This window comes from Lycium ferocissimum, chromosome 9, assembly GCF_029784015.1.
Source record: "Lycium ferocissimum isolate CSIRO_LF1 chromosome 9, AGI_CSIRO_Lferr_CH_V1, whole genome shotgun sequence".
In the NCBI taxonomy this organism is placed as follows: Eukaryota; Viridiplantae; Streptophyta; class Magnoliopsida; order Solanales; family Solanaceae; genus Lycium; species Lycium ferocissimum.
In genome coordinates, this window is record NC_081350.1 from 54,261,455 (window position 1) to 54,277,829 (window position 16,375).

The 16,375-nt window shown below is 35.5% G+C and overlaps 1 protein-coding gene across 1 annotated transcript; it reads right to left on the reverse strand.

Annotated features, from left to right (window-relative positions):
• Nucleotides 1-13,327: 13,327 nt before the first annotated feature.
• LOC132031300 (peptide-N4-(N-acetyl-beta-glucosaminyl)asparagine amidase A-like) lies at nt 13,328-15,518 on the reverse strand. The gene has a single exon (XM_059421210.1). It carries the CDS (start codon nt 15,462-15,464, stop codon nt 13,602-13,604), a length of 1,863 nt encoding a protein of 620 aa, XP_059277193.1. The 5' UTR covers nt 15,465-15,518; the 3' UTR covers nt 13,328-13,601.
• Nucleotides 15,519-16,375: the final 857 nt, after the last annotated feature.

Genomic DNA, 16,375 nt, shown 5'->3' on the forward strand with positions numbered 1-16,375 from the left:
CAAGATTAGATTTTTCATCCTTATTTTTTTCCATTTTTTCCTTTTTCTTTCTTAGATTTTTCATTTTTTTCTTGATTTTCGTTTATGGTGGAAAGTTGTTCTTTAACAAGTTGTTCGGAATCATATGATTTTCTTCATTGAGATTTTCGTTTATAATGGATATTATTTTGACAACAAAAAATGGGGATGGATATTTGAAGATGTGAAGTAGCCTTGGAGGGAGTTCAAATTTTATCTACTTGGCATCTTGTGGCCGTCCAGGTCGATCTTTTTAAAGGGTCACGCTTATTCATTTCGTTTTGCTCGAGGTCGAAGTTAGTTGGCATTTTGGTCAAACGTTGGGGAGTATTTTGACTGCATCCCTAACTCCTTGAAAACAAAGCACTTCTCAAGAGGATGACCCACAAGTCGATGAATTTGCAATAGTTCGGGGTCGTTTGTTCTTCCAAAATTCGTTGCTTCATCTCTCGTAACTCAATGAGTTTCACCAAGTAATTCATCAAAAATTTCGGGGACATCAGAATCCAGGAAGGGGTATTCTCTTTCTTGCATCTCCTTCAAGGTCGACTTTCGACTTTTGTTATCTTGGAAGGAAGTTGCTTTCATACTCTGCTTCTTGCTCACCTTCGTAGTAAAGTTTACAGGCGAGACATTAACGTTCATAGATTCTTTGTTGTCACTCTTGGGAACGAACTTGCTCCATTTCTTGGGTTCCTGCTTTTCTTTTCCTTTGCGAGGGTCGTAGATAGGCATTACTTCATTCCCAGTAGAAGACATGCTCAACTCCATGTCATGAGCACGAGTAGCTAGTTCTTCAAAAGACCTTGGCTTAATTCCTTGCAAGATGTAGTGAAGCCCCCAATGCATTCCCTGGATACACATCTCTATCGCAGAAGCTTCGCTGAGTCTATCTTTGCAGTTCAGACTTGCATTTCTCCATCGATTGATGAAATCGATAACTGGTTCGCCCTTCCTCTGGCGAGTGCTTGTAAGTTCGACCATGCTCACGGTACGCCTTGTGCTATAAAAGCGATTGAGGAACTCCTGCTCTAGTTGCTCCCAACTATCGATAGAATTAGGCTCAAGATCAGTGTACCAGTCAAAGGCATTCCCTTTGAGGGAGCGGACGAACTGCTTGACAAGATAGTCTCCATAGGTCCCAGCGTTATTACATGTTTCAACAAAGTGTGCAACATGTTGCTTTGGATTTCCCTTACCTTCAAATTGTTGAAATTTGGGAGGTTGATAACCGGTGGGCATCTTGAAGCTATCAATTCTTGTAGTGTACGGCTTTCCGTAGGTAAACGAAGACTTGGCGAAGAACTTCGTACTTATCCTTGATAGTCCCTTCGATGAACTCCTTTAGTCGGTCAAGCGGAATCATCCCTTCAGAAGAAACAGGAATTTCCTTGGTCGGTGGTACTTGTTTTGCACGCGGTTCAGTCTCATGTACTTCCGGACCCTTCCCGGGTGCGTGGATGGATTCTCCTTCCATTAATCCATCCATCTTGTCCATCTGCTTCTCAATCCGAGCGTCTTGGTTTTGCACATGCTTGGCCAAGCCATCAATCACCTTTGCCAAGTTTGCCGGTGTCTCCTCCATCGACGAAGCGTTAGTTACCATTGCTTGCATGGTTGTTGGGGATGTTGGAGAATAGCATGGATTATCACATAAGTTGATCTTTGATAGGCCTACTTCATGTGGTGTGAGTGGAGAGGATCCGTCACTTGAAGTATCATCATCATCCTTCATAGCAGAGTTCTTGGATCCAGAGAGATCAAGTAGAGCTAGAGTCTTCTTAATATTTTCAGCAATGCTACTTCCTTCCTCTGATGCCTCAGTAGAGGATCTTGCTCTTTTTGGAGATGAAGATCCAAAAACAGGAGTTGTCACGGACGACACTTGGAGTGTTTGTTGTCCCAACATGCTTGCTTTGCTCCTCGTAAATCGGGTCCAATGCTTCCAAAGGTAATGTCGAGGATGCTTTCCACATCGGCGAGAACTTGGAGTTAGCAGCCTTAGAGGAAATTGATTTGGAGTTGATCTTCTCTGAAGTCATCTCGATGTTGTTAAACTTTGATAATTGAAAAGTTGAGATGAGAGGTAGAGATTGTCCCACTGGGCGTGCCAGAATTTGTAGACAATAAAATTCGCGTCGAGAAAATAATAATCAAGACGGAAAATATCGCAACAATCGTTGTATTTGATTTCGGAATATGAGTGTTACAATCTCTATGATTCCTCCGATTCGTCTTTTCAACAATAAATTCAAGGGCTTTTGAGCTTGATCTTGAACTTGATGGATTTGATTTTGACTTGGACTTGAATTCAAGGGCTTTTGAGCTTGGTCTTGAATCTTCGTCTGGATCTCTAGAACTTCTAGAGAAATGCTTGAGTGCTTGAATGCTTTCAGCTTATAGAGAAATCTGCGGCGTTTGATCCACGAGCTCTCCCTGGCTTCTTGTTAGAACTTCTGTCCCTTTTTCTGAATTATGAGACCCCTATTTATAGTTGTAGGATGGAGGAGTTGTGATAAGGACAGACTTCTTTCAACCAATCAGAATTAAGCTGACATGCCGATATTTGATTGGCCGGAACATGTCACTTGTACACATGGCGCATCTTCATTGGCCTTTGATTTGACTAGGCATGCTGCATCATTTTGACACGTGTCATGACCCTATAGGCTTCTTTGTTTGATTTGGCGTGCCACGTCATTTGACACGTGGCACTAAAGTGGGCCTCTAGGAAGAAGACATTTTGGACTTAGCAAAGTGGGCTCATTATTTATAACCCAAATTAATGGACTAGCCCAATAGAAATCGGATCTTTAATTAAATCCGTATTATTGGACTTAAATAATTAACCCAATTATATTAATCCGTAATATTTATTTGGACTAATATATCTTGAATTTATTATAATCCGAATTTCTTGCGGATTTAAATTTAATACAATTTCACTATCCACAAGGGTTACCTCGATATATTTGGATAGGGATACCTCTATATATCCTCGATGGTTGTTGAGAGTGATTCATTGGAGCAATGTAACAAAAGACGCACTCTTTTAATAAGATATTTTTATGGTGATATATTCACTTCTTTAAATATTGACAAAACTTAAATAAAATTTGCGCACGCAACCTGACCCATAAAATATTGATAGTTATAGACTTTCTACACGGTCAATCGTCAACTTCTGTTAGAATACTCCCACATCAGTAGCGGATGGGTGATTTGGTTTTTTTTATAAGATCTTGGAAATTAGCTATATTTTGGAGTTGAGTTAGGCTTAAGATTCATTTTCTTGACATGGTAGTCGAGCCAGACTCATCCCAATTCTTAGTTAACTCGATGTATGGCCCCAATATTATATTGTTCATGTTCTAGATGTTCATTCGTGGGCGTGTCCGACGAGTTAGAGCCGCACATCGATAGTGGATGAGAGATTTAGTCTCATTATATGATTTTAGCCAATCATCTCACCTCATGAGTTAATTACCTTTTGAGATTGAGTTAGATACTAGTTAATAACTTCTAATCTAGCATTAGTTTGTAGATTTGTAGCTATGCCACTCCTTGAAGATTTATTGATTGGCTAAATCTTGTAAAGGTTAAAAGCAGTCGTGACACCTAGCGATGAATAGAAAGAATTGCACCCAATTGTCCCTTATATATACAAAATAAAAAACTAAAAAAAAGTATCTTAGGGTCATCTTTCTAGACTTTCTAACTATATATTGTGCGACGTATTTAGTATGAAGCATCTCTCACAAGACTAACAAAACAGTGACCGTTCTTTTTCTTTTAATAAAGCCTACTGGATCGAAATGTAATGGGTAGACAGACGGCGCAGAACCCCACATATATTTAATTCATAGAACTAAGGGTGTGTTTCGTATGGAGGAACACGTTTTCTAGAAAGTGTTTTCCAATTTTCTCACGTTTGGTTAATCAAAATTTTAGAAAAAAAACATTTTCTCTCAGGAAAACAAGTTTCATAACTGACGTTCCACTCTAATTGTCTCATCTCCGCCCTCCAACACACCCCACCCCTAGCCCCAGCCCCCATAGGACTATCCCCATCAACTCCATGCCCTTACCCTCCAAACCCACCCCCTAGTGTTTGCCGATATTATATACAAATATTTTTGGATAATATTTTCTACTTATCAAACAAAAGAAAATAAGTAAGAAAACTACTTATTTACAAAAGAAAATAAGTAAGAAAACTACTTATTTTCTTCAACAACAAAAAATATATATATATATATACCAAACACACCCTAAAAGTAAATTACAAAGCTGTGTTTCATCATTCGGGTGAGTTACTGAGTTATGTGCAAGATGGAGTATTAGTTTTCCAAAGTCCGAACCTAGAGAATAGATATTAGAAGACGTCTAATTTTATGTAACCTTAGTGTTAAGTTGCGAATATTGATCTTTAACAGTTAACTTTGTGAGAGTTGTGACGCTAGGAGTATAAATTTGTTGTGCTAAGCCGACATAGAGAAATATGTCTTAACATGATATGACTTTATCTGTCTCTATTAAACTCTTATTATTTTCTTCAAAACACATCGCATCTCTATATCTTTTATATTACTTATGTTCCTTAATTATCAACTTTTAATATGAGACTTTCTCCGCACACTTTCAATATATAGTCTATTCTCGAGAAATAAGTTTCTGACCACTTTCAATAAATAAGTGACAATTTTCCCCTTCCGGATACCTAACTTTCCAAGATTATTATGTGTAGTTTGCACCTACATCGAATATAATATCAAAAAGTATGTATTTAATGGATAACTAGGATATATATTGTATTATAAAGGATTCTTTCAGAAGAAAAAGGATAATTTGAAAGTCTTTTATGCCATATAATCTTGTTAGTTAATTAGGGTATAGTTTCATTGTGTTTCTTAATAATGTGATTCATTTTTCGAGTAAAAACTTAATCGCACTGGATGCTTACATTAAACTAATAAATGCATAACATGTGTTTACAAATACACTTCTATCACTTGACATGTGTTAATGAGCATGTTTCGTTAAATTACTTAATCGCAGTAAATTGAATTGAAACAATAGCTGAAAAATGTATGCTATTCTATATTATATAATATATATATATATATATATATATATATATATATATATATATATATATATACACACACACACACATTATAATACATATTTATTTTTGGGGGACTAATTATAACACTTTATGGTCGCTCATGAAACAATAGCTGAAAAATGTATGCTATTCTAGATTATATATATATATATATATATATATATATATATATATATATATATATATATACACACACACATTATAATACATATTTTATACATAATTAATATATATTTTTTGTTTATTTAACTAGTGATCGTAATTATTTAGTGAAAGGATGTGTGTGCCCTCTCAAATTAAAATAATTACCCGTCCACACCTCCATTACTTTCGTACCCCCAGGAAAATCAAAACTATTTACCCGAGATGCCCTCAAAATTATGATACCAACATGGTATATTTATTATAAATATATTGAGCTGATATCATGGAAGACTGCTTAAATCATTCTCTTAGTCCTCCATGATACCATCATGATATATAAATATACTGAGATGGTATTATGGATGATCATGTTCATTTGCTCAAAAAAAACACTTTTCTCAAAACAAAAAAAACCTCTATGATACCATCGTCTTATATACATATATTGTGATGGTATCATGGAGGACTGCTTCAGTCCTTCAATGAGACACTCCTCAGGACCATGGTACCATCGTGGTATATAAATATACTGAGATGGTATCATGAAAGACTGTTTCAGTCCTTCTCTTAGTCCTCCATGATACCATCATGATATATAAATATACTGGGACGGTATCACATAGGAAGGGGTTTGAGCTAGGGGGTATGTCGGGTAAATATTTGCGGCCGGCTGGGGTAGAAGCGAAATTACTTTAGAAGGGGCATGGGGCGTGTAAATATTTTTATATTTTAGAGATATCTGGTGTTGTTTTCCTAATTATTTTGGTCGAGCGGCATACATGTTAAAAGCCCATTATTTTATCTACCGACATAATTTCCGGGTATTTCTCATTGCACATAATTTTGCATAAAAAAAGCAAGAAACACTATGTATCGGGAGAATGTTAAAAATCTAGAGAGAGGCCCTACTGCTTTTCAAAATTTACAGAATCTTTCATCTTTTCATTGATAGGGAATTAGGTTGACCGAAAATAATAGGTGGCATTTAGATGTTAAGAAAGCTTTAGTGAAAATGACAAATTGGAAAAATGTCTTGTGATTTCACCAAAACGAATATAAAATTACCAAGTGTCTACATAAAGCAAGAAAATCTCATCATGTATCCGGATCTTAGTCACCCTTTTTGTCTTATTCGCTAATATAGATGACATTACTATATTCTTTTGCTATCTTGAGTCAAATCAAGGTAGAATTATACTAGGTAATTTTAACTTTTCCAAAAGCAATTGTATAAAAGGTTAATTAGCATCCAACTTTATTGAAAATTATAAAGAATGTGCGCGCTTGATGCTGTGGCTGAGACAGGTGAAACAATAAAGTTTGCGTTTGAAAATAATCAAGACAAAAAAAAAATGTGACAAATTGTATTATTTAACTTTTGAAGTATAATGAGTGCTAAAATCTTTAAAAATTTCCAAGTCTTAAGAAAGTATCATCTGATTCTTCTTTAGTTTCTCTTCAACCGTTGGCCAAGGGCTCCATAGCTTGTTCTTTAATTTGATTTGTAATTGAATTCAAAGGTTGGTAGTTTAATCTTAAATGTGAATTAAAATTTGATTATGTATTTGATTTATCTGTCACTGACGCTTTGATGATAGTCACATAATGTTTATGTCTCAAAATGGAACTGATCAAGTCTAACTCATGTCTGAAGTTCAAATTTCCGACTTTAAAAATCAACTTCAACCTGAAGGTCTGAGGTTGAGAACTAGCCAAGCCTAATTTCAAACATGAAGGTCTAAAAGTTCAGATTTCAAACTTTAAATCTCAGATTCCTAATATTCAAGAATTGGTGATAAAACAAATTAATTCCAACCCATTTCTCCTTTGGTATATAACTATAAAAGAAACTCAATTCATAATTCTGTCTCTGATTGCGAATTTTGACATATAGCTAAAAAAGAGGAACCCTGATTAGAATTCTTCTCAACTCTGTTATTTCTTTGTTATTGTGGAGAAGAAGATGGCATTACTATCATCATATTTTGGATGAAGTTATAGAATACAAGTATATAGGTTGAATGGACTTCACTGAAGCCATAGAAAGCTAAAAGAGTAATTCAGATCCAAGCCCCTTTAGGATAAATCTTCAAAAAAAAAAAAAAAAAAAAAAAAAAAAAAAAAATCATTTTATGCTGATCTTTGCAAAACAAGATAAGCAAAGCCAAAATAATTTAGGCAGTTGAAAAAAAAACACTAAACATTTAAACCAAGTAAAAGAAAATTTTGGGAAAGTTACACTACCACTTTGTTAAACTGCAGTTGAACAGCATGCACATAAACGTTTTATTTAAAACAAATATGTGCATATATAATTGAGTATCTCAATTACATATATGTCCGCATTAAGGCTCTAAGATGTTTATAGTAAAAAACACTCCTCAATCAGCAACAACAGATTGTATAAGCAAGCATCTACTTTCCACCCTTCATCCCATATCAACTTTGTAGTTCAATTTGTTCGGAAAAGAATGATCACTAGGGATGGCAATGAGGCGGGACAGGTCAAGTCTTTCTACCATACGATTCAAGTTATATTCAGTTTTTTCAAAGTATCGACTTGTAGACCGTGATGGCAAACTTGAGAAAACAGCGTTGTTTCCTCCCCCGCATCTTCTTTGAGTCCTTGCATTGCAAACCCTGAATCTGTTACTCGCATTTATCTTGGATCTAATAATCTTTCTGGTTTTATTCCATCTAGTTGGACAAGCTTGAAATCTGTCTTTCCTTGATGTGCGTTCTTCACTATCCAATGGTTCAAGCTCTGAGATTATTAAACCTGGTGAGCAGTCACCAGAAAAGAATGACTCTAAGCAGTGGCGGAGCCAGGATTTTCGGGGGTTCAAAAATACAAGGAAGTAAACACGCAAAGAAGTCAAGGGGGTTCAACATCTACTAAATATACATAAAAAATAATTTTAACCTTGTATATATAGTGTAAGTTTTCGCCAAAAGGTGTCAGATGAAGCCCCTTGCCTCCTACTGGATCCGCCAAGTCTAAGATATCAAAGACTCCAAGTATAGTGATAATCAACTTAAACACACACACACACACCAAAAAAAAAAAAAAAAAGTTTCCAATCCTCAGCTTTAAACATCAAGATGGAAGACATTCAAACAAAAATTTAAATCTTGAACATTCTTTAACCTTGAGATACAAGAACTGAAAACCTCAAACATGGCCTGGCGTTTGGGACTGCCAAGCCAACCTTCAGGCAAAAATGTCTAACGTTTACTTGCACAAGCAATATGCCAAACTGTCTGAAGTTTGGCTTTGACAACAAAGCTGCAGAGGGGAAAGGTGGGCTTTCTACAATTGCTCTAAAGTTCAAGGACGTATCCATTGTCGAAGAGTTTCTAGTTGTTGTAGTGCAACATAAGGTACAACAACCAGTTCTTTGCAGATAGCTGAAAACTCTTCTAAAGCTTCGGATGATTGACATTGACATTGCAGTATAGATGCATAGAGACTATTTTTATCACAAAATATGCCCTATTATTTTCTATAGGTTGCAGAGAGCAAAAGAAAGAAAGAGTGAATATTTTGTCGAGAGGTGAAAGACTTGTAATCCCATATAGCAGAGTTGACTATATCCATTGAGGTACAATGTTAAAATGTGTGAAGTTTCGCTTTGGCCAGCCAGCTTTAGACCCGTATTTCTGAAGTTTCTGACACTTCAAACCTGTGAGTCTGAATGTAATTAAGTGGAAATTTTATGAACTTCAGTTATGCCTTAAATAGCGATCCTCAAATCAGCTATATGTGCACTTCTAACTCTCTGCACTGTTTAGATCCAAGCCCTGCCGTGCTGCGTTTAGTCCACCCCGACAAACCCCATTTAGCCCCCATTTGCTTGTTCTTCATTATTTGTTTGGGATTCAAGATTTTGAAAGCTTGTATATTCAAACCCATTCGAAGAAAGGTCGACTTCAAAGAGTAGATGCTGAAAAGAAATGGTCACTAATGTATGTATGTAAAAACAGGAAGGGAGAACCCAAATTAAGTTGCATCACTTGCAAGCATTTGAGTGTAGAGTTACCTATAACAAATTTTGTCCGGTTTTGTCCATAAACACTGATGCTTTGACCATTAATCAATGAAATGAAGCTTCTGGTATTTCAAAAAATTCATTTTACACTGCCCTGCCTCGACCCAGCCATGTTAAAGGTTTGCCCTGCCCGGCTCCCGCCCTGCCCTATGATGATCATTTTCCCAAAATAAAAAAAACCAATATATCAGAATACCTTAGGATGATTTGATATGGTAATAAAGGGTAAAGTTGAAAAAAGTAAACTGTGTACTGCTATTTGCTTCATGTATGGCCGTAAAATTACTTTTTTTTTTTGTTTCTGTAGAATAAATAAATAAAAAGTGAGTACTTAAAAAAGTAAAACTACTAACCAGTTTTTGTAGTATAATATATTGGAAATCTTGTGTTTCTAGAAAAGTAAATATTATTTTGAGTTGAACTAAAACTGAATGGTGGACATTTAGTTTGGGAGGGAAGGAATACAATCTTATATCATTTTAAATTTGTTACGATCTTTACCTCTTATTCTTTTAACATATTCCAAGGAAATTCAAGTATAACAATTAGATCAAGCTTTCTTATCTTAATTTCTGTGAAACTCATCCACCTTAGTCAACTTGGGATAGAGAGGAAGTATGTTGCAGATTAAATGTACTAATAAGTGCCTAGCTCATAATGAGCAATTATTATTATTATTATTTGATTATTTGATTGGTAAAGGGTATATTGTATTGATAGGCAGCAAAACTGCTGGCAAGAATTTACATAGGAAAGCCTCATTACAAGTTGTGTAATGAACTCGAAAAGTCAAGCATGGCTTCTGCATCATTAGCTGTTGCGATGTTGCACCAAAAAAACTATAAACGAGCAATTATCCACAGCTAAAATTCAGTTATGTGACAAACCTTTTAATCTCATATGCAACATAGGAGGACAAAATAAGCCAGCAGGATCTATATTCCTCTGTATTCTGATATCAGTTACTACTTGCTTCCTTCCATCTGCGGCCATATCCACTGTCCCAAGTTAAGTCCAATTAGAGTTGAGTTAAAAAATGAAATAGAATGAAGTTATTTTTCCCATAATCACATAATGAGTAACACAGAAATAGCATGCTACAGTGACTATTTGAGTCACTCAAATAAGACTTTTTCTTAACCACACCCCGTTAGTAAAGAAAGTAAAAAAGAGCAACGGCAGGGTAATAACGTTGAGGATAGCATGATTGCAGCACTTAATTACCGACCCTAAACCACCAAAATTTCAAGGACTCACCTACTATATGAGAACATGCAGCTGTGTAGCTTCCTAAATAACACGACCTTTAAATTCAAGTTGCTAATGACCACCTAAATACTACAGAACCTTCAGTTCCAATTTTAGCCGTAGGGTACAACAAGGACATACAAGGTTCCAAATCCCAACTAGTTTGTGATTGAAGAGTAGTTAATTGATGAACAAGGTTTCAAATTAGGAAAAGTACATTATCATGTAGAAAGAAGAAAGAAGCAAAAGTGGGAAGTAAAGTTATACTATTCACCTCCTACCCGACCAAATGCCCCCAAAAAATATGACCACAAAAATTCAAAGAATATGACAACAAGGTCTTTAGGGAAGGAGAACTAGCTTATAGGTTTCCAATTAACAAAACTAAATCTAGCTTACCTCTGAGGAAGAAGTTGATCGCTCCATCAATCAAATATACATATGAAATGTGCTCCAGACTCCACTTGAAAAATAAATCTTCAGTAATTATCACATGTGCAGCATGGTACTACATTAATGTTAGTAAATACGACAACTATGTCTCAATGCAAAGCAAAATCCTCACTACCAAGGACGTTCTATTTAAGCTCATCCTAGACCAATTTGCTGAAATAAATACACTCATCAAAAATTCTTTAAAGCTCTTACAAAAGTAAGACAAGTTTAGGACCAATAAAATTCAGGTACCCCTTGGAAGAAACTCAATCTGAATGCCCTTATTCTTCATTCAAAAGAGATACAGAAGAAGCTTGATCACTCTGAGGAGGATTTTTCTGTGATAAAAAATGATTTCCCCATTTGAAAGAATTCCTTATTTATATATTTTTAAGCCTTTTTTTTTCAAACTAAGTAAAATTACAAAGTCATATCCATCAGAGGTGTTTCTTATTGATTGATAGAAATAGCATACAATACCTTTCTCAAATGCCAAATTGCAAATGAAACTTACACCCGAAATGCCCAAAAAATTAAAAGCCTAAAAGAAAGCCACTCAGGAACAGATTTATATAAAGTCATCCATACAAGTACTATATAAAATCCCTCTTGTTTTTATTCTTTGATTAATTCCCTTGAGGAAGGTGGACTTGATCCAAATGATGTGGCAAAAGGAGGATGAACAAAAAAGCAGAAACAAATCAAACTTTTTTCATGATGTAACTCTCATTTGAAGAAAAAGACAAACAGAACTTGACGAGCCATAATAAATTTCACAGACAAAAATTGTTAGTACAATAACAAAGTAATCCATGTAATATTATTTTTAAGGATCATTATACCTCGAAAATACCATGAGTGCCAAGGTTCCAGCTGAGTATAATTTTAGAATACGGAGCAATACAAATGCCAAGGTGATGCTATTGTTTGAAACTTTTCTCTTATTTAACAAAGCAAAAACCTGAAGAAATGCAAGAATAAAAGAAGCAGTACAGAAGTAGTCATTGAATCGTAATTATAAGACCATAACAGTTGTCAAATTCTTTGACAAAGTGCTTCTGGGGCAACTATCCCTGACTTTATCATGAAGTATTGTGTAATTTGAGCTGCTTATGTTCCTGGAGTAGCAATATGAGCTGGTCTCCAAGGTTTTCACCTACTTTATTGACCGCTAGGCCAACGGTGCCAAGATATGTTGCTCGGACTCTTTAAAAATGTTGTCGTACCCGTGTCGGATCCTCCAAAAATGCACTACTTTTGGAGGATCCAACACGCACCCAACGACTTTTTTTAAGACTCCGAGCAACATATGCCAAGAGAACAACTTACAGTTTTCTGACTAACAAAAACAAATCTAGCTTACCTCATCAATAAAAGCCTTGACCCAGATGTCCCAAATCTGAGGAAGAAGATGCCGTCCCATGAATCACTATCTGTTTGCAATAAGCTTAAAGCTCCAGCATCCGCTTTTAAACTGCTTATATTTAGCAACTATAATATGTGTTGCATGGTACTATGTTAACCGAATTAAATACAGCACTAAAACGAATAAACAGGAGAGCACATAGAATGGAAGAGAAGTTTTAGAACTAATCGAAACTCAGATACCCCATGAATAAACTCAATCTAAATTCAGGCCCTTCTTTTTCAATGAAAATAAATACAGAATAAGCTTGATCACTCTGAGGGGGGAGCTGTTCTGTGACTTCCCGCTTTGAAGAATTCATGATTCATATATGTTTTAGCGTCTCTTTCCAAACTACGATTGGTTACAAAAGTCAGGCCATACTCCCTCCTGATTTATCGAGATCTTGTAAGTTTCCAATAGCAATTCATTCTTTTTCTTGTTTTCCTTTTCCTTTTTTTAACAGATATAACTGTGAAGACAGACAAGAAGGCAGATAGCATCAGCCCCACTCCCACAAGCCCGCCAAAAAAGAAATATAAGAAAGAGCAAGAAGAAATAAAAATAAAGTTTGAAACTTTAGCATCTATTGCATGTACATCAATACCTTTCACAGATGCCAAATCATGAATGAAACTTACGACGGAAATGCCCAAATCATTAAAAGCTATAGAAATTTCCATACAAGTTGTACTATATAAATTTCCCTGAACCCCCACTGTTTTTATTCTTCTTTCCCCTTGAAGAAGGTGTACTCAATCTGTTGAACTGGAAGGAGGGTGGAAAAAAAACAATTGCAATGTTTTTCATGAGGTAATACTCATGTTCAAGAGACAGCAAAGGAAAAACAATAGGCAAATAAGATTTCAGAGACAGCTAATTGTTAGTACAACAACAAAGTGATCCATGTAATATCATTTTATATATCATTCTCCCTGGAAACACCATTGGTGAAAGTTCCAGTTAAGTTTAGTCTTGGAATATGGAGCAACACAAATGCCAAGGTGATGCTAGTGTTTGATGCTTGTTTCTTATTCTACGAAGTGGAACCCGAACAAAAGCAAGAACAGAAGAGGCAATGCAGAAGTATTGAATTTCGATCATAATTGGAAGACCATGACAGTTGCTAACTTCTTTATGACGAATGAGTGGAAGACAATGAAATGGAAAAATGTCAGACACCAGCTTTAACAGCACCAAAATGAGATGCCAAAGAGACCCTTCGAGCAGGAACAAACTGAAATTTACCGAAGCTGAAAGGTCGAAGAGACAAAGTGCTTCTGGGGCAACTATCGCTGACTTTATCATGAAGTATTGTGTAGTTTGAGCTGCTTATGTTCCTGGAGTATAAGCATTCATTGTCCTTATATTTGTAAACTTGTTGGGTACTCCCAATCCCGCTGACTACCAACCGGCCCTTTACAAGCATATAGCCCTGTGCTTTTTGCATATTCTCAATAGAACTCGCTAAGGATCCATACTTGGAAGTCTTTACCCTCTGATCATGAAATCCCAACGTAACATTCGAGATTGAGGCATAGCTTTCATCTTCTTTGTCTACATTGTCAGAATACAAGAAAAGCGTAAACTTTTTAAAGGACTCAAGAGACTGGACAGAAGAAGATGCCATCATGAAATCAATAGTGTCGTTGAAGTGAATAATCTGATCCACCAATTGCAAGTTTCCTTCATTTCCCGCCACCATATAGTTACTATAACTTAAACCTTGAGCTGACTTAGTAGTGACATTCCCGTAAGACGATTTTACCCATCCTGTCAATGTGATCGATCTACTAGCGTTTGTGAGGAAAGATCCATCAATACCCGTAAAATTTGTCACAAGAGAAAAGGAAAGGGGCAGACTATTGTATTTCAATAACTCCCCTTCTGTCTTTATACTCTTTTCATCCAACCAAAGATGCAAATTTGCATCGATATACCACACATTAAGAGCATTCGTGACACTGAATGAAATCTTATGTTCGTTTCCATCTAAAATCCTCCCTAACAACGGCGTAATTTCAATATCATATGAAGGAAGATCAAACGACCCGATTCCACTTACCGGTCTCCACAAGAGGGGATTTACACCCCCAGTATAAATCACAGTAAAAGGCCAAACTGAACCAACTACAAGATCATCCAAACTAACTAATACTTCCCTAAAAGCTCCATTCCCCGGCGTATCAGTAAGGTTATTCGCGCGAATATAGTCATTCGGCAGATTGCTATACCAAAACTCATCATTCTCATGAAATGAAACATAAATTTCCAATACGCCCCTATAAGCATTTTGTGGGATTTTAAACTCCTTTGACACAACATCAGTAGAATTCTCAACCTCAAACCACAAACCATCATTTAACGGCATATTTCTTGAAATTGGTAAAATCAAATCAGCTCCATTATCAAATGCCTTCTGAAAGTATTTCAGATTCCTCTTACCATCACTATATTTTTCTTCAACAGGATAAAAGTGAATATAAAGTTTCACATGATATACACCAGTATAGGTACTATCAACTACATTTCCCAAATAAACAGCAAGTTCTTGATTTGTCATTAGTAAAGAATAATACCTTGTAATATCTTTTTTAACTGTCCAAATAATCCCATTTGACCTTGGTTCAGCAGTACAACTTCTCAAAATCTCAACCCCACTTAACCAAACCCCAAAAATTCTATCAAATTGTCTTCCTTTACATGTTGCTTTCCATTCTAACACAATCTTGGAAAATTTCCCATTTGGGAAATTTGAAGGGGGTGTGTAGTTTGCAAGAACAGGGGGTTTACCATATGTGTAACCAAAGTCATGTTGAAGGATTAGATATGTGAAAGGTTTGGTTTTTGGGAGATTTATAGGTTTGGTGACTTCAAAAAAGGTTGTTGGGGTGGCATTATTGTTGTTGTTGGAAGAAGAGTCTAGTTGAGTAGTGAGATGTGATCTAAAGAGAGATTTACTTTGGAGAGTTGTTGCTGTGGAAAAGAGTGGAGAGAAAAAAAGCAAGAAGAGGAAAGAGAGGAAGGAGAAAGCCATTAATGGTCAGCTCTGATGGTATGTTGAATACCTGACTACTTTCTATTATATATGTAAGTGTGGAGGAGGAACAATAGAGCATGCACTCCTTGTACTAAATGCTTTATAAATTGTGCACGTAATGAATGCTAATAGAAGTATGGAAGAGGACCAACAGCTTTGACTGCTTATACCAAAAGCTTTATAAATTGTATACGCAATGAATACTTGTATCAAAAGCTATATAACTTATGTAACTTTAATATATATTTTTATTATGTGAACATATGTCGCCAATCTTAATATTTATTTCTTTCTCATATATAGACGTATGTACTTTAATTTTAATTCTCCGACACATTTATTTCCTCCATATACTTTTGACTTTTCACGTTCTTGATGAATATTTATTCTCTTCTCATGTATAGATGTATGCAGTTCAATTTTAATTCTCCTACACAAATTTATTTCCTCCGTACACTTTTACTTGTTCACTTTTGACTTTTCACGTTCTTTAAGAATTAATAAATCCCACGTGGACATATGTCATAATCTTGAATATTTATTCTCTTCTCGTATGTATACGCGTATGCACTTTTAATTTTAATTCTCCAGAGCACATATTTATTTCCTCTTGCACTTTTACTTGTTCACTTTTGACTTTTCTTTCTTCTTCTTGAATATTTATTCTCTTCTCATGTATACGCGTATATTTTTTTAATTCTCCGCATATTTATTTCCTCTGTGCACTTTTACTTGTTCACTTTTGACTTTTCACTTTCTTACTGAATATTTATTCTCTTCTCATGTATACATGTATGCACTTCAATTTTAATTCTCCGACACATATTTATTTCTTTCGTGTACTTTTACTTCTTCACTTTTGACTTTTCACGTTCTTTAAGAATTAATAAATGAAGTACTCCTTGCGT